The sequence below is a fragment of the Stigmatopora argus genome, chromosome 12 (assembly GCF_051989625.1).
Source record: "Stigmatopora argus isolate UIUO_Sarg chromosome 12, RoL_Sarg_1.0, whole genome shotgun sequence".
Lineage (NCBI taxonomy): Eukaryota > Metazoa > Chordata > Actinopteri > Syngnathiformes > Syngnathidae > Stigmatopora > Stigmatopora argus.
This window is the reverse complement of record NC_135398.1, coordinates 10,157,240-10,181,883: the sequence shown is the minus strand read 5'-3', so window position 1 is coordinate 10,181,883 and position 24,644 is coordinate 10,157,240. Positions and strand designations below refer to the sequence as shown.

General features: G+C 42.2%; 1 protein-coding gene across 1 annotated transcript in view; it reads left to right on the top strand.

Annotated features, from left to right (window-relative positions):
- obscnb (obscurin, cytoskeletal calmodulin and titin-interacting RhoGEF b) overlaps positions 1-22,965 on the top strand; it is a 48,030-nt gene extending 25,065 nt beyond the window's left edge. The window contains exons 40-78 of the mRNA XM_077615162.1: positions 81-347; positions 5,805-6,071; positions 6,402-6,671; positions 7,307-7,573; positions 7,658-7,936; positions 8,251-8,508; positions 8,576-8,842; positions 9,095-9,367; positions 10,330-10,596; positions 10,737-11,285; positions 11,563-11,853; positions 12,017-13,435; positions 13,558-13,839; positions 13,908-13,989; positions 14,071-14,192; positions 14,254-14,451; positions 14,528-14,560; positions 14,649-14,747; positions 14,879-15,097; positions 15,268-15,301; positions 15,379-15,431; positions 15,709-15,807; positions 16,177-16,233; positions 16,698-16,837; positions 16,909-17,109; positions 17,323-17,399; positions 17,472-17,642; positions 17,723-17,882; positions 18,337-18,453; positions 18,522-18,686; positions 18,975-19,133; positions 19,203-19,380; positions 19,490-19,603; positions 19,677-19,844; positions 19,913-20,015; positions 20,569-20,698; positions 20,792-20,882; positions 20,968-21,010; positions 21,786-22,965. Of these exons, the coding sequence (XP_077471288.1) occupies positions 81-347; positions 5,805-6,071; positions 6,402-6,671; positions 7,307-7,573; positions 7,658-7,936; positions 8,251-8,508; positions 8,576-8,842; positions 9,095-9,367; positions 10,330-10,596; positions 10,737-11,285; positions 11,563-11,853; positions 12,017-13,435; positions 13,558-13,839; positions 13,908-13,989; positions 14,071-14,192; positions 14,254-14,451; positions 14,528-14,560; positions 14,649-14,747; positions 14,879-15,097; positions 15,268-15,301; positions 15,379-15,431; positions 15,709-15,807; positions 16,177-16,233; positions 16,698-16,837; positions 16,909-17,109; positions 17,323-17,399; positions 17,472-17,642; positions 17,723-17,882; positions 18,337-18,453; positions 18,522-18,686; positions 18,975-19,133; positions 19,203-19,380; positions 19,490-19,603; positions 19,677-19,844; positions 19,913-20,015; positions 20,569-20,698; positions 20,792-20,882; positions 20,968-21,010; positions 21,786-22,857 (9,041 nt within the window). The 3' untranslated portion in view covers positions 22,858-22,965. The remainder of the gene's footprint in view (positions 1-80; positions 348-5,804; positions 6,072-6,401; positions 6,672-7,306; positions 7,574-7,657; positions 7,937-8,250; positions 8,509-8,575; positions 8,843-9,094; positions 9,368-10,329; positions 10,597-10,736; positions 11,286-11,562; positions 11,854-12,016; positions 13,436-13,557; positions 13,840-13,907; positions 13,990-14,070; positions 14,193-14,253; positions 14,452-14,527; positions 14,561-14,648; positions 14,748-14,878; positions 15,098-15,267; positions 15,302-15,378; positions 15,432-15,708; positions 15,808-16,176; positions 16,234-16,697; positions 16,838-16,908; positions 17,110-17,322; positions 17,400-17,471; positions 17,643-17,722; positions 17,883-18,336; positions 18,454-18,521; positions 18,687-18,974; positions 19,134-19,202; positions 19,381-19,489; positions 19,604-19,676; positions 19,845-19,912; positions 20,016-20,568; positions 20,699-20,791; positions 20,883-20,967; positions 21,011-21,785) is intronic.
- The last annotated feature ends 1,679 nt before the right edge of the window (positions 22,966-24,644 follow it).

The following is a 24,644-nucleotide window of genomic DNA, read 5'->3' as shown; positions in this document are numbered from 1 at the left end:
AATTTTTCTGCAGAAAAAAAAATATATATATGCAATCCCATGTCACAATGTTGGGTGCTTACCAATTCAAATATGTTTAGTTCAAACAGTGACCTTCACAGAGAAACTCCAGAGTCAGGAAGCTGAAGAAGGATCCAGAGTTACTCTTCACTGTGAGACCTCTAAACCATTTGTCTCTGTGGAGTGGAAGAAGGGAAGACAGGTCCTCAAGTCTGGGAAAATATACCAAATAAAGCAGGAAGCAACTGTGAATGAACTCTTGATTCACAAAGCATCAGAAGAAGAAAGTGGAGAATATAGCTGTGTGTGTGCAGACGATAAAACTACTGCAAGTCTCAAAATCAAAGGTGGGAAAATGTTATTTAAAATAGTTACACATCTTGGTGCTCCCAACGGTCAACTGTATTTCAAACATTTGTGTCTCTTTGTTCTTTTGTTGTCTATTAATTGCAAGATCAATCCCAAAGGATGAATCAACATTTCATGTTGATAAATAATCCAGTTGTGCTAGTCACATGCAGTTTTAAATGCAGGCAATTTGCAGCCTTTTCACTTGTTTTATGATTGCATTTCAGCAAGTAAGACTGACGAAAAGTTGGTAGTTGCCACAAACAAGCAGGAGATGTCTAAAACACAAGGTAAAGTAGGTCCATGAGCTTTTATTCTGTGCAGTCAATTACTGTGGTCTGTGGAAGTGTCTCTCTAATTTGCAGTCCTTGTTTTTGGCTTTGTTTCTGCTATCTTGGATGCATGAGCATCTTCTTGGTTTATTTTTTAATTAATGTGATATCCTCGGTATCTGTTTTAAGGTCCATGTATTGGTACTGTAGTTGTGCACTCTTTGTCCTCACCAAGAAGCCTTAAAGTTGGAATACAAGTACCGCTGTAATGGAATAACTGCTATACTTGAACGACTGTATGGAATTGCTGAGCTAGTAATGGTTTACTTGGATGCATAATGCATGGAAGCTGTATGGTTGGCTGTCCTAGTCATCTTATGTTTGAGGTGTTGTTGGCTATCTGACATGCACTTGGTAATGTTCCAACTGAGGATCCAATACCATCTTGACTTTCATATAGTTGTGACACTGCAACAGACCAGAGAGAGCCTAAAAGAGGAACTTGTGAAGCAAGAAACCCGGGAGCTCAAAACTGAAGGTAAATGTGGGAAATGCTATTCTTCATAGCCAAAAAATATAAATGTGAATGGATGTTTGACTGGCAATGAGTCCGGCTTCTGCTTTCCCAATGCCACCTGGGATATAGATCTTGCTCACCTGCGAAGTAATTATTGTATTTTAGCCCAACGGGTGATCTTTACCAAGAAACTACGGAGTCTGCAGGCCGATGAGGGATCTGAGGTTGTTCTTCTCTGTGAGACTTCTAAACCTTTAGCTTCAGTGGAGTGGAAGAAGGCAGCGCAGGTCTTGACCCATGGAGATAAGTACAGGATGAAGCAGCAGGCGTGTGAGAATGAACTCCTTATCACACAATTAGTCCCCACAGACAGTGGGGACTACACATGTGTGTGTGGGGAGCAGAAAACCACAGCCTGTCTCAACATCAGGGGTAGGCTTCAGTTTGCTTGGAGCAGCTTTTTTTGTTGTAGAGACTTAGCTATTCTGAAAAGTTGGTTTCTGGCGCATTAGTAGTGCATCTATTGTAGATGCTTGGGGTGCAGCATTTTACTATTTTGAGTGCATCATTCACCTTTTTTTGTTAGTTGTGTTACATATGTCGTTGCTGCTTTACTTTTTGGCACATGCAATATTGAAGAAGACAGTTAATGGATGAATTTTGCCCAGTTCTGCTTCTTGAATAGCTTTTGTTTCTTGTATCTGCTGCAGGGGTAAGTATTTTGGCTCATATTTTACAATGTGTTGCTTTGTTGCTCAGCTGTTGGTGTATTTTGCACACTGCTATGATTACACTTATGTAATGTTTGCATTCTAGCCAAAATGACTGAGCCTACATTGGTAGTTGTTAAAGACGAGAAGAAGAAGCAAGGGATTAATGAAACAGTTGAAGGTAATGTCAGTCCATTTGTGTAAATTATCAGTGCTGTGCATTCATGCTTTTGTTTATGGGAGTGATCAAGTCAATTACTATGTTCTTTGTTTCTGGCTTTTTCTGGACAAAGTGTTTGTCTGAGTGTTTTTGCTAGTTGTGTTCTATTTGTGTATGTTAAATATTTGTTAGTGAGCTTTGGTTGACTGCATGGTGGCCAGGTTGTTGTTGTCTTCTATGTTTGCCTGATTGGCTGTATGGAAGAAAGCAGAGCAAATCTTCACACAGAATTTCAAATTTCATGTTTAATTCCGTAGTTGTGACAGAGCAGCAGACCAGAGAGAAATTCATGAAACAGCCGATGCGAGAGATCAAACCTGAAGGTAATGGAATGATTCCCCAATTTGTGACCTTGGCTTTGTAATGAACTTTCAAAGAAGCACTTCTCAAATAGGCACTTAAATTGAGACCAACAAACATGAGGGAAGCCATCACTGTCCCAACATACACTGCCCTCAAGGTAGACATAGTAGTGTAGCCCATGTTTCCCTCCTATTAGGTTTACTCCTACCCTTAAAATTGTTGCAGACTTAGTTGTTTTGGAATTGGGATTCTGGTGGTTTGATAATTAGCTTTGCCTTTATGGATTAAAGGAGTGAACTCGGGGTTCACATTCTGCTTCAACTCAAAAACTTGTGATGACTCTCCAGCAGTTTGTACCCAGGTTTCTCAGAAAGCTTGTTCAGATCTGAGCTAGCATTAAGCCGTGTGTTTAGTTGACTGAAGAAAGCTGGTTGAAACTCATTTTACTCATTTGTGCGCGATCATTCATTTTGTTTTCTTATACAACCATCCAATCTCTGAGGTGAGTCCAAATATACAGCATTGCAGTTGGGAACAGGCACAAGTCATCAGGTGTCTGACAAGAAAGTAATTTCTCCACAAATGATCAATTTTTGTGATCCATTCGTTTCCAGTACTTCCAGTCGTATTACTCCGAGAAGTGGAAAGCCAGGAGTCAGACGAGGGAGGATGTGTTACTCTGCTCTGTGAGCTTTCTAAGCCAGGACTTTCTGTCGAGTGGAAGAAGGGAACTCAGCTCCTGAGTTGTGGAGAAAAGTACCAGATGACACAAAGTGGATTTCGTTATGAACTACATATCTTTGATTTGAGACCTTGTGACACGGGAACATATTCTTGCTTCTGGGAGGACATAACAAGCTTTGCCTCCCTTAAAGTCAATGGTAGGATGGATTAATCTCTCAGATCCAACTACCTTTCTCAGTCTTTTCACATTCTCTCTCCGATTTCTCATCTTCTCCATCCCCGCTCCCAATTCATATTTTCCGGTCATCTAATTCTATCCATCAGCTGTCCCAGTCACTTTTACAAAAGAGTTAGAAGACCAAACGGCTGATGAGGGCCAAAGTGTGGTTCTGCATTGTGAACTCTCCAAACCAGGCGTTCCTGTTGAATGGAGGAAAGAAGAACTCGGCCTTTGTCCATGTTCCAAGTATGACATTAGACAGACTGAACACATCGCCCAGTTGGTAATCCACGACATAGACAAGGATGACACAGGGCATTACACGTGTGACACTGGTTTTCATCAGAGCACAGCACGCGTGGATGTGAAGGGTATGCTTACCAGTGTCTAAGGCCATCAATTCAACGAATTAGCTAAGAGAGTGCCAATTTGACTAATGCCTGACTCAGACTACACGATTTGAACCCGATTCTAGTTTAACAGATACATTGTGGCGAATTGTTGACACTGAAGTTGGGGGAGTCACAACACCTCGTGTATTGTGAGATACATCGACTGGTGATCTGACGCCTCACGTATGTGTCACAGAATGTTTGGCATGTCAAAATTTCTGCTTATCGTGCTCCATAGTTTGACATGGCCTACATGTTCCTACTATTTCTTGATAAATATGGACCTCTTGGTCGAGTTACACTATTGTTTTACTTTGCTCCTACATGCTCGTTCTCGTTTTTCACCGGCAGTGTGTGACACCTACACATTGCTTGTATACTAGTTAGTTTAGTTGTGTTCCTCCATCCCGCGGTACCCGGACGTTTCATCGACGGAAACTATGTTCATTGGAGAAAAGCCGACCTTAAACAACATTCATTAATCAGCATTACATAGGAAATAGACAGAATTATTGCTTCCCTAAATCATTGTTTTACTGGTCAGTCAGCACCATGGACAGAGTCGATCACTTAGCGTCTTAACTAAGAAAACACCCCGGCCTAGTTCCTTATTTTGTTTGCGGAAAAATGTCTACATAAATGTTTTGTGTGCAGTGTGCCTGTCCCTTTTAAGTCACATCAACATTGCAAACGTGTCAGCCAAAAATAGCGCATTTCACTAAGTATGCTACTTTGATCAGAATTAAGTAAACTTTAAAGCATACTTAGTGAAATGCGCTATTTTTTTGCTGACACGTTTGCAATGTTGATGTGACTTAAAAGGGACAGGCACACTGCACACAAAACATTTATGTAGACATTTTTCCGCAAACAAAATAAGGAACTAGGCTGGGTTTTCTTAGTTGCGACGCTGAGTGATCGACTCTGTCCATGGTGCTGACTAACCAGTAAAACAATGATTTAGCATTTAGGGAAGCAATAATTCGGTCTATTTCCTATGTAATGCTGATTAATGAATGTTATTTAATGTCGGCTTTTCTCAAATGAACGTAGTTTCCTATTCAAACAACAATAAATGAACAAACCAATGGTGATAAACACACATAGTACATTATTACATATACAATAATACATTGTAGTAGCACCTCTGGTCAGTTTGTTGTGCTGTCCATTGAAGAATCTGCCAGTATTGAATAGACAAAATTCCACAGAAAAGCTTAGACATGTCAGTGTGTGAGGTTAACTCATTCTGCCATTGACGGCAATAAGAGTCCAATTCATTTTCATTGGGCGATTGGCAGTTAAAGAGCCCATTCATTCACTGCGCTTGTCAACAGTACATTTCAACCAGACGTTCCACTTTAAATGGATTGGTCGTCTGGCAACTGCATTTGAACTGCACTTGAGTTTGAGTTAGATTGATTGGATAAAGGGACTATACAAATTAATGAACATATACATGTAAATATGTAAGATTATAGCCACAAGTTAATTCCCTTTGTGAAATTAATTGCCAACCCCTGCCTTAATATTAAACCTCTTTTTAAAGTACATTCTTAGACCACAAAATTTTGAGAGCGAGCGAATACGGCGACGAATTGTCCGTTCGACGAAACGACCGGGGACGAAGTGTCCGTCGACCAAGTGTCCGTCGACGAAACATCCACTCATGCCATCCCGTGCTGGCAAAATAAACATTGGAACAGTTTTTTTCCATTTTATTTATAGCAAACGATCGTCACTGTATGATACAAAGTGCTTCCGTGGCCATTAATGATTGACTGCTTCGTGTGCCGCCTCCCGATGTTGTTAAATGTCAGGCTGTGTCAGACATTAGCAGCACGGGTGATGATCACGCCGGCTCTGATCTTGTAGTGTAAGAACTCGTCCCTTCCGAGACACACTGCCTGATCATTACACAAGGTCGTGTAATCTGACTCTGCAATTGTTTGGCAAGACCAAAAAAATCGTGTAGTCTGGGCAAAGTGGGGTACACACAATAAATGATAACTCGTTTTTTTATATTTGAACTCATTTATAATGTATACATGAATTATTTATTTCTGAATGGCATGATTTTTTTGCAGCAGCAGTCATCCCATCGTCTAAAATACTGTAATTGTGTCGTTTGTTTCTAGCCCAGTCGGTGTTTTTCAAAACCCAACTGCAGAACCTTGAGAGGCAGGCAGGGGAGAGTGCTGTTCTCCGATGTGAGACCACAAAGCCTGGGGCTAAAGTTATCTGGACACATGGTGATAGGGTGCTAGCATCCAGCAACAAGTATCACTTAAAACAGGCAGGGACGGAAGTCGAGCTCATCATCTATAAATTGCAGAGAGCGGACTCAGGAGAATACGTCTGTGATACAGGCAGTCACAAGACCTCAGCCACCCTTGTTGTGCAGGGTAGGCTTTATTTCATTTTAGTTCGCATGCACTTTTTTTCCACCTTAAGACTCATGTTTTCAAATCTTGAACTTGAATTCAACGATCTCATATACACTGATCCTGTTATGGACTTTCTTACGACATTTGAAATATTTCAAATGTAATTTGCCTTCGCATGTGTGGAATTCACTCCTTTAAGCACTTCTGCCTAATAACACAATCACTTTTGATGCCTTATGTTTGAGCACTTATCTTATCTCATTCCTTCACCAATATTAACATACCTTCCTCTTGACGTTTTGCAAGTAATTGGTCAGCCTAAACATCAAGTTATCTTCTCTTGAACAGAAGTGGAAGTGTCCATAGTGAAATTTTTGGAGAGCTGCGTCGTAAACGAAGGCGAAGATGTCCTATTTGAGTGTCTGGTCTCACATGTGGATACGGCGCCACCTCAATGGAAACTTCAGGACGTACCGCTCCAGATTAATGAAATGAATGTTATCAAGACAGATGGTTGCACACACAGTCTCACACTTCGAGGCGTTACTGTGGCAGACTCTGGGACCGTCACTTTTTCAATGGGCTCCCACACATCCACGGCCTCTCTCACCGTCAGAGGTGAGGACTTCCCGTTTGGCCTCTCATGGCACATTACTACATAAAGTTTCATACTCACCTCAATATTCTTCAATGGTGGATTTACTCAACAACTGTTGCTCGTAATCTTCAACACAAAATTGCAAATGAAACGTGTTAATGTTTTCTCCTGCTCACATTTGGTACAGAACTGCTGAGTTTTACTTTGCTATTGTTTTACTTATTACAATGTAAGTTAAGATAGGATGACCATTTTAAATGTCCTCAGAGGGTGTTTTATCATTTCTGGAAAATATAAGACGACAATCATAAATCAACACACTACTAAAAATAACAATCCTAACCCAAACATCAAATAAATTTAAAAATGTTGTACTACTAACACACTACAGTTGCAAAGTGCAGGATGGTGGGACATGAACTGGATTTCAGATGACCCACCCTTCATCACTTAATCTATTACACTGACTTTTTTTAATTAAGGATTTTCCATGAAGCCTGCGATTATTACTCTTTCCTGATATAGCCTATATCACCACAGAATCAGAATGTCTCATGACCCTAGTTAACAGAAAATTCTGTAATATAAAGACTGTATATTTTCATCATAAACTAACAAACATATTCCTCTAAGTGACACTGCTCTTTTTTGGCAGCCGTGCCATTTTTTTTCAAGAAAACCCTGAGCAGCCAAGAGGGTACCGAGGGTGGAAAAGTCACTCTGTCCTGTGAGACCTCCGATCCTGACTGCAAGGTCTCCTGGTGGAAAGGGTCAACTCTGCTTGCCCACGGGGAGAAATACAGCATCGATCAGATTGCTGCCACTCCCACTCTTACCATTAACAAGCTAAAACCAGAAGATAGTGGAGAGTATAGCTGTGTCACAGGTGACAAGAAAAGCACTGCTTCCGTCAATGTGAGAGGTAATTTTAAACCATTTTTTCACTTGTCTACCTCATATTTTTAGTTTTTGTGATTTTGTTTTCTGACCTCTCATCTGTCCTCAGAACACATTCGCATTCTGCGAGAACTGCACGACATTACCGTGCAAACTGGCCAGGACGCCGTCTTCGAGGTGGAGCTGTCTCATGCAGGTGTGACTAACGGGGAGTGGTGGCTCGCGAACAACCTCCTCCAGAGCAATGATCTGAATCAAATGAGCAGCGACGGCAGAGTGCACCGTTTGGCCCTGAAGATGGTGACCACCGATGAATCGGGAGATGTCGCCTTTGTAGTGGGTGAAGAAAAGAGTGTCGCTTGTCTGCTGGTGGAAGAGAAGCCCAAAGGTAAAGAATAGACACAAATATAATTGACTTGGCAAATGGAAGTCAACTGAATGCAATAACTGTGCATTATCAGCCAATATTGATAAACATGGATATTTTTTTCTTTTAATACTAAATTACTGCATACTGTTTGGCTTGGTCAGACACTGCTTATCTCTGCCAATTGCGGGGATGGTCGTCCAATCCATTTGACGCACCAGAGCTTGCTGTGAATCAACTTGACAATGATGCCATTTTATTGGTCCAACACACAAATTTGTGTCATACCAGTGCAAATCTGTGTTATTTACACAGCGTTTTCCTCACATTTCCAGTCATGATCATAGAGAAGCCACATAATACAGTGGCATTAGAAGGGGAAACTGTCACCCTGACCTGCACCATCTCAGACCCGAAGGTGACTGTGACCTGGGTACGAAACAACATGCCCATCAAAGCGGGTCCGAAGTATGACCTGAAAGAGAATGGAGCATTCCAGCAACTTCGCATCCACAATGTGGCGCTCGAGGACGCGGGGACATATGCCTGCAAAACCGGAGATGATCATTGTGACATCACACTTAGTGTGGAAGGTAAGCAACTGAGATTATCCCAACTGACCATGCACTCCAAACTCTTATCATTTAAAATTCCCGTCAGCTGCCCCGACATTCTTTAAGAAGGAACTGAAGAGCCATGATGCTATCGAAGGGGAGGATGTCACTCTCCACTGTGAACTCTCCAAGCCCGGCATCCGTGTGGAGTGGAGGAGAGGTGGTGCCGTCCTTGCACCTGGTAAGAAGTACGAACTGTGGCAGGATGGGTGCATTCAAGAACTCTGTATAAAGAACCTGGATCCAGACGACAGTGGTTACTACACCTGCGATGCAGGAGATCAGCTTACTACTGCTTCTGTGATAGTGCAAGGTAGTGTATTGAAATATTGTTAGACCTTTTTGTGTTATTCTCCAGGGTTTCCTCATTTTATGACTGCACCAAAACCAAGAGGTTTTACATGCCATGTGTTTGCATAGCAGTGTAAGAAAACACAGACGAGGATACACACCCAATTATTGTCATATTTTTGTCATAACATGAGGAAATTCTGCAGGCGATAAGTGTAGTAAAATGTAGAGGCTCAGTTTGTGCCGACGGTATTTCTTTATTTTAACTCAACAGTGAAAGAGGTCTACATTCTATGTGGTCTTAAGCCCATCGATGTTTTTGTTGGGGAATGGGCGACCTTCTCTTGTCAGCTATCAGGCCAGGCACCTGACAAAGTGCAGTGGTGGCTGGATGGGACTTTGTTGGAGAGCAGCCCAGTTTGTGACATAAGCCCGAACGAGGGTCATATCCACACAGTCACCTTTAAAAACCTGGCCACTGATGACTCGGGCACTGTTGTGTTCAAAGCTGGCAGTTTAACCTCAGCAGCCAAGCTCCTAGTCAAAGGTATCGCTATACCAAGTGGGCATGAACATGACAAAAGTCTGGACACCTATTTTGCACCCTGCAGAAAGTTAATCACACAAATGAGTACAGTGCAAAAATTAATTTGAACATGATAAATCGACAGCACAATATAAAATACAGTGGAAACACCTGGGTTAAACTCTTTGAAAGTGCTACAATTTGTCATTGAACCAAACATTTTGTCTATTTATTTAAAGCATTATTTTCCATGAGAAGAAATGAAAAATGTTCAAACTAGGCTCAGTTATCGGTGTCCATTTTGCCAATTTACTGTAACCCATGTTGAGTTTGATTCAGGACGCATGACATTTTTATTCTATATACTGAATATATTTTTTAAAGTAATTCTATTGATAATTTTTGGATTGGCTTCCTCTGTATTAATTTTCTACTCTACACAAAACCACCCCTAGCCTGCTCTTGTCCAACAGTATGAAAAATAATTTGTACCACAGCTCTGATGCTAGAGACGCTGACTATTTGCAATGCTATAAAAGAAACAGTAATTGGAAAATGGCATTAACTATATTAGGGATTTTATCATTTTGAAAAGAGTTTAGCAAGGATCTTAAAACCGTGCAGTGCTGCTCCACCTTTCCATTCTGGCCTTTTGCTTTCCATTACTCACTTTTACTTACCATATTAAATCATTTCACCGAATAACCATGCTCTTAACCCACAACCACACCCATCTCTAACATTTTATTACCCATCCTTATGAGTTAAAAATCATCTTCTAGTTCATAAGTGACTTTAAACATAATCTGGTTAGACTTTGGTCTTTTTGACCACCAATATTTGTCAGTCAAGCTTTTGAACCATATTGACATCAGTCTGCAAAAGCTTTTGGAGGTTATAAACCCCTCATTAGGCATACACTACACATTCTGATCACTCCTAAAGCACCACCCTGATGCTCTAACGCCTGACCTCAACCTCAGATCCCACGGTCGAAGTGGTGAACGACATGGAGGACCTTAGGGTGGTCGAGAACCAACCGGCCGAGTTCATCTGCCAGTTCTCGAGGCCGGTGAAGGCCGTGTGGAAGAGGGACGGGCAGCCATTGCAGCTTGATGGCCGCAGGGTGGTAGTGGAGCAGGACTGGACTGTGGCCCGCTTGTACATTAGCCGCGCGAGTGCCGAAGACAGGGGCGCATACTCCTGTGAGGCGGAGGGGACCCGTGTGGTTGCTTCGCTTCATGTGGAAGGTGAGCTCTCCTCCACATGGAAAGAGCACCACTTCAGGGAGTCAACTATTTGTGAATTCTGGAGGGCTATCTACTAATCTGCCGCTTTTTATCACAACGTCCAAAGAACCACATTCACTATATTTCTCTCTCTCCAATAGCCAAACCCATCAACATAGTCCAAGGATTGGAGAATGTGGAAACCTTTGATGGAGGAGAAGCTTTGTTCGAGTGTGCCTTGTCTCGCCCGGAGAACAAAAACTGTCAGTGGCTTCTCGATGACGAACCAGTAAAAGAATCACCCAATGCGGAGATTGTGACTTTTGAGAGCGGTCGTCGGCACCTGCTCCTCCTCAAAGAGCTCCGCATTAGTGACAGTTGCACGGTCACCTTCACAGCAGGCACAGCATCCACATCTGCCCAGCTGTCTGTTAAAGGCTGGCAGCTGGGCATAGCAAAGCACCTGGAGGATGTGGTGGCTGCAGTCGGCGAGAGGGTGGAGTTTTGCGTGGAATTGACCGAGCCTGTGCCTTTGGCAGAAGTGGTTTGGTACGCCAATGGCACCGAGCTCAAGATTGGCGACCTGTGGATTACCAGGAATGACGGTTGTCGCTATCGCCTTATCCTGAGGCAAGCCCCATTGATGCCTCAGCAGGAAATCACATTCGCAGCTCGAGATGCTCTTTCTTTGGCCAAGCTTTCCATTATTAGTAAGTCTTTGAGTTGTTTTGTGTTCTTTTTTTTAATTCCTATGGTTAGCTGAGTGTTTAAACCAAAAGATGAAGTCAATCCCGTCTTCGAATGGCTGTAAGGAAATTTAATGGTTTAATTTTTTTTACTGAAAAAAAATAGCTCCAACTCGACTAGTACTGATGAAGGCCTTTCTCATAATATATGTTGCCAATGGCAGATGTTTCTTTCTGTGCAGTCTTCTAATTGTAAGAATCTACATTATCACCATAACTCTTGCTGCTTTCTTCATTACAGCTGTACCAGACCCTCCTGAGGACCCAGAGGTCCTCAGCCAGACGAAACAGACTGTCACTCTTTCCTGGTTCACTCCCCTACATGATGGAGGAAGTCCCATTTTGGGCTACAAGGTTGAGTTAAGACTTGCAGAAAGCACACTCTGGGTCCCGTCCCATTCTACTCCCGTGTGCAACACTGAGTTTCTGGTGGAAAATCTCACTCAAGGCACCAGCTACAGATTTCGAGTGGCAGCCATCAATAGAGCTGGCACAGGGGAATCTGTTGAGCTTCCTCAGACTGTGCTGCTTGGTGAGTGGACACGGAGTTTAGCATTATTAGAGCCTAATTATATTTACTTAAGAGGTGGACACATTTGGGATGCCCTCTAACACCAAATCCATCCTCCTACTTTGCAAATCACCACAAAGTTTGTTTAAAGTTTCCAAGTAATTAAAAATCTGTGTGTTTCTAGAACCTGAGGTGAAAGAAGTTGAGTCAGAGCAACTAGGACAGCCCAGTCTTCCTCCCGAGGCTGCTGAAGAAGGAGATCTCCATGAATTGTGGGAGGCCTCCGCTAAGAAAAGACGCATGAGTCGTGAGCCCACCCTAGACTCCATTACGGAACACCCAGAGAATGATAGTAAAGGTAAACAAAAGAAAACAGAACAGCAGGAGAGCAGTGCTTCAGAGAATGTGGAGTTGAAGTGCGCGGAGATGGAGCAGGCCAAGAAACAGTCTGTATCTAAATTGTACACCAGCTCAGATACGACGAGTACTGGCGATTCTTCACTTGTGTCCTACCTTAAGAACACCCAAGCTCAATCCTCAGCCACAGTTGTGTCTTCTGATGATGGGACACTAGCAACTGAGCGCTTCTGTAGTACTGGCGATTCTTCAATTGTGTCCTACCTTAAGAACACCCAAGTTCAATCATCAGCCACAGTTGTGTCTTCTGATGATGGGACACTAGCCACTGAGCGCTTCTTTAAACACTTCCAAATGTCTGACCAAAAATCAACTACAGTTCAGAGGACTGAAACAATACAAGTGTTGACACATGAGACAGAGATTCCAGAGATAAGCAAAGAAGATGAGCCTGAACTCAGAGAAGCAGCCGTCAAGATCCAAGCTGCCTTCAAGGGTTACAAAGTGCGCAAGGACATGCGGCCTGTCTTCAAGGAGGTTTTCAAAGACCAGACTAAAGAGCCTAATGGCACCGTACATCTGGAGTGCGTGGCAGAAGGAAAGCCTGACAATGTGCGTTGGCTGAAGGACGGGGAGCTGCTGTCCGACAGCAATCATCATCACATTGACATCTACAATGATGGAACATGTTCACTAGTCATCACAGCCATTACCACCAAGGACACAGGCGTCTACACATGCGAGGTCACCAATAAGTTTGGAGTCATCTCTCACAGTGCTAAGGTCACCGTGGGGATGGCGAGAGAATCCGGACGGCGCCCACTGACAGTTGGCTACAGTGCTGACAGTGAGCCAGACAGTTCGTCAGGTAGCGAGATGGACGAGTCACTAAGACAAGCCAGCAGACGCCTCCGCCGGTTGCTGCGTACTCGCCTCCCACCGGACGTGGAGGAAGAACCTTTTATCAGTGCAGATGAAGGAGACCTGCCCCCACCAGATCCTCATTCTTACCGCGAGGACGACACGTATATTTACATCCGCTTTGACACATGGTCAGAGGCAGAGGTGGCATCGAGAAGGTTTCAGGAGATGTTTACAATTCATGGAGTCCCTGTGGAAACAACAATCTCGGAGGCTGGACATCTCAAAGTGGAGTTGCGGATACGAAAGATGGGGTATACTCAAGATGGCACGGAAACACCCACTCAAGAAAAACAACCTCCTGCATTCCTTTCTGGAGATCCTGGTAAGAATGTGAATATCTCGTATGAGGGTCTACATTTTGATTTTTTTTAAACACTAATCAAACAATAATGTCATGTTTGATTTTCTTTTAGTTTTTTGACTGTTGTTTTCTTCCTCCTCCAGCTGCTCCTGTCTTCTTGACGGAATTACAAAATCAGGATGTACCCGACGGCTATCCGGTCAGCTTTGACTGCGTGGTGATCGGCAAGCCTTCGCCCACTGTCCGCTGGTACAAAGATGGCAAAGTGCTGGAGGAGAACGACCACTACATGATCAATGAGGACCAAGAGGGCTGCCATCAGCTCATAATTACTGCTGTGCTGCCCACTGACATGGGTGTTTACCGTTGCACGGCAGAAAATAACAGCGGCATTGCAGCCACAAAGGCTGAACTCAGGGTAGATGGTGAGTTTAAGAACAGTGACAGGATGACAGACACTCACACACCATTACCTAATACCCTTCTCCATCAGTGTCTTGCAGCTCTGATTATGACACTGCTGCTGATGCTACTGAAACATCATCTTATATCAGTGCCAAGGGCTACTTGTCTAGGTAAATTACCTGTATCATCGTTAAATCTTCGAATACCATCAACACTTTGATCGGCAACTGAATTTGTCATTCCCTAACCAGGGAGACTGAGACCTTTGAGTCAGTGACAGAAGATGATCAGTTGCCCCAAATTGTGGAGGAACTCCATGATGTTCACGCCTGTCCTGGTTCACCAATGGCGAAAATGTATCTCAAAGTAAAAGGTATAAACAGCTACAGTTGGCAATTTATTTGCCAATGTGTGTTAATGTGTCTTGTTTACAGGTTTCCCCAAACCAAGAGTGTACTGGTTCAAAGATGGCCACCCTTTGCGCGCCTCCGAAAGGGTTCTACTTTCAGCGCGGCAGGATGTACACAATCTGGAGATACTGGAGGTGAAGAAAGAGGACATGGCGGAATACTCAGCCTACATCAGTAATGTGGCTGGTTCCGCTTACTCTTCCGCACGACTCATTGTTTTAAGTACGTGTTGGGAGAATGGAAATACAAAAGGATGTTAGAATGCTTATGGTTATTAAAATACTGTGTTCTGTTTCAGATCCAGGAGAGATCATACCTCGAGATCTCAAAGGTAAATTCATATATATATATATATATCTATATATATATATATAAAGATAAAAAGTTTAAATATTTTTACAATAAACCGTCTTTTGCAGACTCCCATGAGTCATTGGTGCCACCGCGTTTCTTGGAAAAATTCAGCAACCGAAAAGTAAAACAAGGAACCAGCATTACACTATCAGTCAAAGTAGAAGGTTTGTACAGAACATGCTTAATAATAGGATATTTTAACAGAGCTTTAAAACACTGTTTGTACTGCTTTAGGATCTCCCACCCCCATAGGATATTTTAACAGAGCTTTAAAACACTGTTTGTACTGCTTTAGGATCTCCCACCCCCATGGTCTCATGGCTAAAGGAGGAGTCAATGGAGGATGTGCTGTGGATCAAGCCTGACACCAAAGGGTACAAAATAGCAAGCTCAGGCCGTCAGCATAGCCTCATCTTAATGGATGTGGGAACAGAGTATTCTGGTGCCTATACTTGCATTGCCACCAACAAGGCAGGACAGTCCATATGTACTGCCCACCTCGAGGTGGATGACAGTAAGAGAGATTTTTTTCTATATACAACACCACTGTCTAGGTCTTAGTCCATCTCATTGGGCATTTACATTATCATATGTGGCTCTTGAGTTCAAATGTTTTTCCACAATACATTGATTTATTTAGATTGAATTTCAAATATACTTGTGTGTTCTTGTTGTCTTCCTCAGCTCCACCAGTAAAGAAAGATACCAAAGCTTCTGAGTATGTTTTCAAGTTGATGTTTTTTTTTTGCTTAAAATTTTTGAAATTAAAAAAGTAACATACTTATTATTCATCAGAGTTCTTGGGATTACTGTCAGTCCACCAGAGAATGAACCAAAAAGGTCAAAGGGTAAGTAAGCATGATTTCAATACACCCTATTTCAATAATTATGTCTGCTACGATAGTATCACTTAAAATGTAAATATTCTGTATTTTAGGCTTGATTAACTGCACACAAGGTCTAAGATCCTCATTTAGACTTAATGCCCACATCTATTATTTTTGATTGTGTATTTTAATGTACATTTAAAGTTACTTGTATATATACAATTGTAGAAACGGCAGACAGTGACTCTACTGTATTGTCAAGAAATCCAACCTTATGGTTTTTGCATTTTGTTTAAAGAGAGTAAAATGCCGTACCTTGGTGAAGTCGGATCAGAGGAATTCCTTATGAAACTCACCTCCCAGATCACTGAGATGGTTTCAGCCAAGATTACACAAGGTGTGTTTGGGGCCATCTTCTGTATGCAGTCAGAAGATGTGCAATAGCCGGATGTCAAATACAGAGTCAAATGATGTCACATTTTATTATTTTCCAAATCATTCTCATTTTGTTTTCATCCGCGCTAAAAGTATTCTCATTTCTTGCATGTGTATTCATAAGCTTGTTTTATGCTTTAAATACTCATGCTTTAGTCTACTCATGTAACTGTAAAAACATGTTTGGTTTCTGCATGAATTGCTTGTGTGATTTTTATAATCTTTGGTTCCCTTGCATCAACCTAGCATCACTTTTTTCACCTTTTAATATGTAATCTTTTTACAAGTAGAATTTAGCAAATTTTCATCCAATCATTAATTTGTTATTCAGACAGCATACAGAATCAGGAAGTGCTCCAGTGGATGAAATCTTGGCCCAAAACTACCAGTATGTATTACCAATGCATCTATTATATACTGTATATAAAGATGAATGAAGGTGAATTACAATTGAGATTACATCATAGACTAGGGGAAAGAACTGTTTTTATGAAGCAAGGATAGATTTTCTCTGTTCATTTGATAAATTACTCTGTCATCTTAAAATAGGCTTTTAAACAATTTTAGGTTGAAACATGCTCACCCAAACATGTTTCCCCCGCATGTAAAACTGTTGTTTGGATTCACAGGCTACTAGGACTAACACAAAAGTGTACACGATGCAAAAAGCTTAAAGGAAATCTGTGAAGGACAATGCCAGTTTATGCATGTAAATTAGCATGAGAATGCCAGTAGTTATTTGCTTGTTGACAACTGAGCTCTTTGATTGGAAACTTAACTAAACTACTCACACATTCATTATTCTACATCAACACAACTGACTACCCCTTCCGTCTCCCCTTGCTATCCCAGCATCGTTGCGCGTACCAGGTGCTGACAGTGACGATGAGACCAAGACCCCTTCGGCTTCTCCTCATCACGGTCGCTCCCGCCCTGCATCCCTCATGGCCGACTCTTCATCCGAGTCCGATGAGGGGGATGCCAGGGGGGAGGTGAGATACTGCATGGGAAAGATGCCTCAACTCTAATGAGAAGTCAAAAGTGATGGTGATTTTGTGCACAGATGTTTGACATCTACGTGGCGACGGCCAACTACGACCCCATTGTAGCGAGCAAAGAATCCATCTCTCTGAAGGAGGGGCAATACGTGGAGGTGCTAGACTCTGCCCACCCACTGAAATGGCTCATACGGACCAAACCCACCAAGATGACAGCGTCCCGCCAAGGCTGGGTGTCGCCTGCCTACCTGGACAAAAAACTCAAGGTCTGCTACAACACCATCATGTCACTTTACTTACCATATCTTCCGGACTATAAGTCACACTCATTTTCATAGTTTGGGTGGGCCTGTAATTTATACTCAAATGTGACTTATATGTTTTTCTTCTCTCTCCCTGCCAAATGAAGAATAGTGTACTTTCTATTACATTACAGCATGGTTTAAATTCTTACACTGATGGTAAACCTATTTCTCCAGCTATCTCCTGATTCGGGTGACCCTCCCGAAACAAACGTAGAGGAGGTGTCTGCGGGAGAATACAAGAAGAAGTTATTGTAAGTAAACCAAATAACATATTACAAATGCTGTTGAGCCTCTTAAGCAACACTGTGGTTCTTCCATCCTAGCCAGTTGATCCAGGACATTATCAGCGGTGAAGCAGAGTTCGTTAAAGAGATGGACTTCTTCACGTGTCATCACCTGAGCCATTCAAAGTCTCCTGAGGCACCAGTTGACATCAGCGGCCAGAGGGAGACCATCTTCAGGAACATTGACGATTTAAAGGACTTCCACAGCAGGTGCACTCGCAACCTCCTGTTCACCCTGTCGTCTTTGAGTATAACGTTGTGGTAGTGACCTCTCCGTACATCTATTGCAGGGCTTTTCTCCCAAAGCTCAATGATTGTGAAACAGATGACGATGTGGCCATGTGCTTCCTGAAGAATAAAGAAGGATTTGAGAAGTACCTTGAGTATCTCGTAGGTCAAGCTCAAGCTGAAAGTACCATCAGTGACAAATTGGTGCACCACTTCTTCAAGGTATCACTACTTGTCTCCTATTATTTCTTCTCTTGCTGGGTGAAAACTCATATAATCATTGGGCGAACATACAAATTGTGTTGCAATCCAAATTGTAGCTTAAAACTATTCTACTGTGTATATCAGTGGTTCACAATTTACATATTCACATTTTTTCCTGTAGATCCAATTCCCTATTTACTGAAAAACTTGCTCTTGAAACACCTAAGGGTAATTTGGTGGGATGAGTTTAACTATTAAACTGTCAAATACACCATGTGAGAGTATGACTTTCCTAAAAAAAATATTTTATTGCATTGCAAACAGGATTTGTAAGTGGTGATGCACATTATTTGGATTTTCTAAATTTTTATTAAAAAAAACATTGGTCAGATTAATCCGGGAACATTCCTGCTATTTTCTATGAAACTGATTGTGACTGGGATTAACTCCTCTAACTCCCAATGTGTTGAAGGAGTACACAGAGAAGGAGAAAGCCAGTGCCGACCCAGATGACCCACCTATCCACAGCCTCAACGCTTACCTCCAGCAACCTTTGGACAGGATTCAGAAGTACAAGGCCTTCATCAAAGTAATGCCCGACACTTGAAATTTTTGAGGTTTTGCATCATCTCCAACACACAATTTAAACATCACCAGGAGCTTATCCGAAACAAGGCAAGAAATGGACAGAACTGCTGCCTGCTGGAAGAAGCGTATGCTATGGTGTCAGCGCTGCCTCAACGCTCAGAAAACACCCACCATGTTTCACTCATTGAGAACTACCCTGCCACGCTTGAAGTATTAGGAGAACCTCTTAGACAGGTGAATGATGAAGAAGCAGTGTGGAGTTTGACCTTTCTAAATAACATACCTGTCAACCTCTGCCGATAACTGCCCTTATAAATGATTATGATTCCCCTTACAAACCCCCCAAAAACCTTACAAACACCGTACGACTCGTACGGTGTTTGTAAGGTTTTTGGGGGGTTTGTAAGGGGAATCATAATCATTTATAAGGGCAGTTATCGGCAGAGGTTGACAGGTATGAAATAACACGACTGAATGTCCTAGACTATTGTAACCAAAGCATTAACACTATTTTTCCACCAGGGACCTTTCCAAATTTGGGAAGGAGCTCCTGGAATAAGGACGTCCTCACGAGGTCACCATCGCCACGTTTTCCTTTTTAAGAACTACTGCATCATCTGCAAACCCAAGAGAGACAGCAACACTGACACGCAAACATACATCTTTAAAAACATGATGAAGGTAATAATCAAGATTTAACCCACGACCTGCCATCTTATTGCCATCAACTTTCTTCCCGCCGTCTTGTAGCTAAACAACATTGACGTGAACGAGACAGTGGAGGGCGACGACCGCGCCTTTGAGATCTGGCATGAGCGTGAAGATTCGGTGAGGAAATATACTTTCCAGGCCCGGAACGTGATCATCAAGAACTCTTGGCTAAGAGATCTCCGAGAACTTCAGCAGCGTTACAGCATGGCTGCCTGGAGTGAGTCAAACTCATCCTGATTTCCTTCCGTTTCATTGCTTAAAACCCACACAACTTGTGTAGCAGTCACCAAGTCAACAAATAATGTTTTCTTTCCTGATTTTGAAAGGTCCTCCAGACTTTGTAGAAATTCTGGCAGACTGCACTGCTGAGCTTGGGCAGACTGTAAAACTGGCATGCAAAGCTACAGGAGTCCCCAAACCTGTCATCACCTGGTACCAGGGTAGGAAAATGCTTCTTGTCCACAACATCAAATAGTAAGAAGTTGACCACTTCTGGGCATTTGTTGCTCATAGACGGACGCATCGTTGAGGCGGACCCGCATCACATCATTATTGAGGACCCCGACGGCTCCTGTACGCTCATCCTGGATAACATGACGGCGGAGGATTCGGGCCAGTACATGTGCTTTGCCACAAGCTCAGCTGGAAATGCAACCACGTTGGGCAAGATCACTGTACAAGGTGACACATGTTTATAAAAAAGACTTACCCTGCCATTTTGTAAGTTTGACAAATCATTGTGTCTTCAGTCCCTCCACGGTTTGTCAACAAAATGAGGAATGCGACGAGTGTCACAGGCGAGGATGCTCAGTTCACCTGTGTCATTCAGAGTGCCCCAAGTCCTAAAATCAGGTAACAATTTTCAGACATATTGCAAAATATATTAGCGCTAGATACAAACATTTGGGGCAAGCGAAAATTATTGGTATTTTTTCCAACTAACACATTTTAAACATGAATAAAATGGTAAGGAAAACAAGATAAATACAATTAAAATATATAAAAGCAGAAATGCACTCTGGTTATGGTCCCCAATATCACAATTTTGTTTCTTGGTATTTCACTAACTTCCTGCCATTGACAAGGATAGAGGTCCAATTCATTTAAACTGGGAGGACTGAAAGTGGATGCTCATCTGTCCCTGACATTGATAGCGCAGGATTGCCTATACATGTAGTGCCATCAATGGCATTGAAAGATGAGTTTGAGTGATCCCTTCTTGTGGGCCTTCTTTTAAACGGAAAGTTGAACTACCGCTTCAATTCATGTACTTTTAATAACCGGAATTGGACATATAAAGAAATGATTTCCTGTTTTATTAGTTATACTTTTGAGTTTCAAATAGCATGTTTTTCTCTCTTAAATCACATTAAAAACTTATGGGCATTGTGTACCTGTGGTGAAGATGGTTCAAGGACGGGCGTCTGCTGAGCGACCAAGAAAAGTACCAGACCTACAGTGAAGTCCGAAGTGGAGTTTTAGTCTTGGTGATCAAAAACACGACTGAGCGAGACCTGGGGCACTACGAGTGTGAGGTGGGACCACAAAAATACCACATATTTTGTAATTATTTTACTCCACGTTATCAATGTCTATCTACATCCTGTCTCTCAATGATAATTTCTCAGTTGTCCAACCGTCTGGGTAGTGCAAGATGTGCTGCTGAGTTAGTTCCTCCTTCTGTCGTCGGCACTGGTGAACAAGCCATTGTTCTTGAAGGTAAAGCTAGCATGAGTACTCAACAAAAGTCCACATTTTTGCTGCTTTTCATTAATTCAATATTTTCTTTTTGCTTACTGTCCAGTTACGGAACAGGAAACAAAAATTCCGAAAAAAACTGTCATCATGTGAGTGCCATCCGTGCATGACGTATGTCTTGCTATCATCTAAATACTACATCAATATGGGTCATTTAAGTGTATAATGAAAAATTTAACTCAAGATTCAACAAACTAACGCCATTATACAATTTTATTAACTAATATTAACCATCACGACGATAGACATCCAATCCATTTGAACTGCGAAGGCTGGCAGTGAACATTTACCTAATGATTTTGACTTTTATTGCCGTCAAGGCAGTCAATGGATTACATATGCTAAAGGTCACATTAGCGTCTGTCTCTAAAGGAGTGATCTTTGCCTAATATCTCTTGTTGAACCTCCGATAATAAAATAAAAATTAAAAAATAAAAGCAAAATAAAATGTCAATGCACAAAAAGCCAAAGAAAAAGAACACACAGAGTTTACCTTTACAAGTTTACTGAAACCCAAGAGTTTTTATATTACAATTTGGCGACATGGATAGTTACCATTACATGTTTGTCCTCATAAAGCAAAATCACATTGAATGTGACACACATCTGCGGTATAAAAAGCATGAATGCTAACTCGTCTACAAGGCTTGCAAAAGGATGGTCTGCTCTCACTTTCAAACACATGAATAGTAGTGGTACCAGTAATGCCATTTTGGGGCGTTATCACTCATATTTCACTGCACGCTTGCTTGAAAACCAACATCCTTTCTCACCAGCTTTGATCCTCAGTGTGAAAATTACATTTGAGCCAGTGCAAATTCCTCACAGACCTCTTAGATAATATAGTGTTGCTTCTATTAACAGTGAAGAGACAATCACTACGGTGGTCAAGAACCCCCGAATGAGGAGGCACAAGTCCCCTGGGGTGTCCATCACTGGAGCCCACCGCTCAGAGGTAACCACCTCCGAGACCTCCACCACCACAAGGACCAAGAGGGTGGCTGGCCCTAAGAAAAGCACAGTGCCCACCTTCTATATCACGGAAGCGGGGAATGCAGCAGGTGCCAGTTCCCGTGTCGTGGAGACCAAACCCAACTGGGTTGAGGTGGAGGAGGTGATCGAGTATAAAGTCAATAAGTCTCCCAGGCTGTCTAGAAGGAGGGGAGTGTCGCCAGCCGTCTTGGACCGCTCCACTACTTCTTCCAGACCCAAAAGATCGCCCCCGGAGAATCCGAATGCAAACAATTCCAACAACAATCTGTTGCAGCTGGCAGGCAGTGTCGGTGGGCAGATACTCTCCTGGGAGGAAGAGCAGGTTGCCTCTAGTTCAGGAGCTCCTCACGAGCTCTCATCAGTTCTGATCACGGCTGGAGAGACTTGTGAAGACCTGGAGGATCCACAAATTGTTGTCCTTGAGCCCAATGATGACGAAGACCTTTGCGGAAGACAGGAGGCAAAGACACTAACGTGTGGAGATCGTGTTATAGCACTGGAAGACTTGGAAGATTACATCCCAGAAGAAGGAGAATCTTATGCATCAAGCAGTTACAGTTCTGCCGAGAAGCCCTGTGAGATCTCTGTGCTCCAGAGGGAAGTCGGCGGCTCCACCGTGGGACAACCGGTGCTTCTCAATGTGGGACGCCCTATTGCGCCCCCCAAACAGAGGAGTGGATTGTTCAATCGCTTCAGAGGCCAAGTAGCCGGCAGTCTTTTCTCATCTAACGCGGCACGACCGAGTGGTGCCCAGTCGGAAAGACGTGTCCCTATTCAAGTGAGTCAGGCAAAGCTGGAGGTGAAACCTTCTTATTGCTCTGAGGTGCAGAGAGGAGGAGGAGGCCAACAGAGCTTTAAAACCAAGATTTCTACTCAGACCTATGGCTACACACCTGTAGGAAATCCGGTCACCCTTAAATTTAGCAATGATCAGAACAAATAGCTTTGAATTCTCTTCACCACAAACCTCCTTTGTCTTAAACAATCCCGGTTAGAGTCCTATCCTAATGTTCAGTGTATTTACAGCTATGAACAAACCATTCCATGTAACGTTCTTGTTCCAGTTGGATGGTTTCGTAACAATCAAACAGTTTCGGGCTCGGTTTATTCAAATCAAAATGTGGACCAGAAACCTTTTAGTTTCTGCAACTGTGACCCCTTGGCTCAAGTGGTATGGTACCCTTTGCAACATCAGATTTTTTCAATTGCTGATATTTCTCTTGAAGCTATCACGACATTAATACCACCAATGACTTAAAACAAAAGGGAAAAAAGCTCTCTTGCACCTATAACAACCAATAATTTAATAAAAAAAGATAGAGAAAAAAAATATTCAGAGAGAGTGAAATTTTGTTGATGGACTGAGGCATTAAAAATACCCATACGCTGTAATAGGTTACTTTTATGAATGAATTACCGGTACTTTTTATTGAAAATTTTGTCTTTGTGTTGATTTGTTAGGTAATAGTTATTTTTAAAAGTTGGGTATCTTGACAAAGATAGCGATTTAATTCAATCATTGCTGTGAGTAAATAATTCATGTTACTAGTCCACTGAGTCTTTTCATGCGGTGCAGTAATTTGAGCTGTTGTTGTTTAGTTCATTTTGATGACTGCATGTATTTCCTGTTCCCCAAAATGGAGTGGAATGAGTATTTAACCACACAAGGGGTTTAAAAGAACCGAAGTCTTCTTTAATTAGGTGTTGAGTGTCATGTATTTTGGTACCATGACACTCTCAAAACATTGAAATGGCTTGTATTGTGTTATTTTTTTGAATGAAAAACACGTTTGTTTCAAGTGTTGAATTCTGAATATTAAAAAAATGGTGGTTCCCTGTTTGTAAAACATAGTATGTGTTCTTGTTTTGAATTCATTTACATGAAATTGGTGATCTCACTGGTATTTTTTGCAGTGGTGGACCGCCAGGGCCTGCAAGGCCTTCTCTGCAGGCCTAAAAAATATCTGAATCACAGACTGATGTTAATTATATTTTTGCCATGAATACTTAATTAAATAATTCCAAATTGTCTGTCAGAAGTGCTGCTTCCAGATGTGTGTTTTCATATTTAAGCATTTAACTAATCACATTTCAGCCATTATTTTTTGCCAGGGTCACAAATCTACCTGGAGTCCTTCACAATCAGTTCTGCAGGGCCTGCAGTATAAAATATGCGTGGATAAAACTGTTACTTTAACCAATAAGATTTCGACACCAAGGCGGGGGCATGCATTCATGGTGTAGTGGTTCCCTTCCCTGACTGCCATGAGGGCAGGTGTGATTCGCATCCCAGTTGGGAATCATTTTTCCCTTCAATAGAAACAACCATGTGTAGTCAATACTTTCCAATAAAGACAACATAAAGTGTGCCCACTTCATGGCATACAGGTTTGTTCACCTGACTGCCATGTGGGAGGCTGGGGTACGAATACCAGTTGGGAAACATTTTCTGTTAGTTATTTCTATATATTTGTAGTCAAGACCTTCCAATAATGACATAGTAAAGTGTGGCCAATTTGTGGCGTAGAGGTTCACCCACCTGCCTGCCATGTGGGAGGCTGGGGTTCGAATCCCAGTTGGGAAACATTTTCCCTTAGTTGTTTTGATATACTTGTAGTCAAGATTTTCCAATAATGACACAGTGAAGTGTGGCCAATTTGTGGCATAGAGGTTCATTCACCTGACTGCCATCTAGGCAGCTCGGGTTCAAATCCTGGTCGGGAAACATTT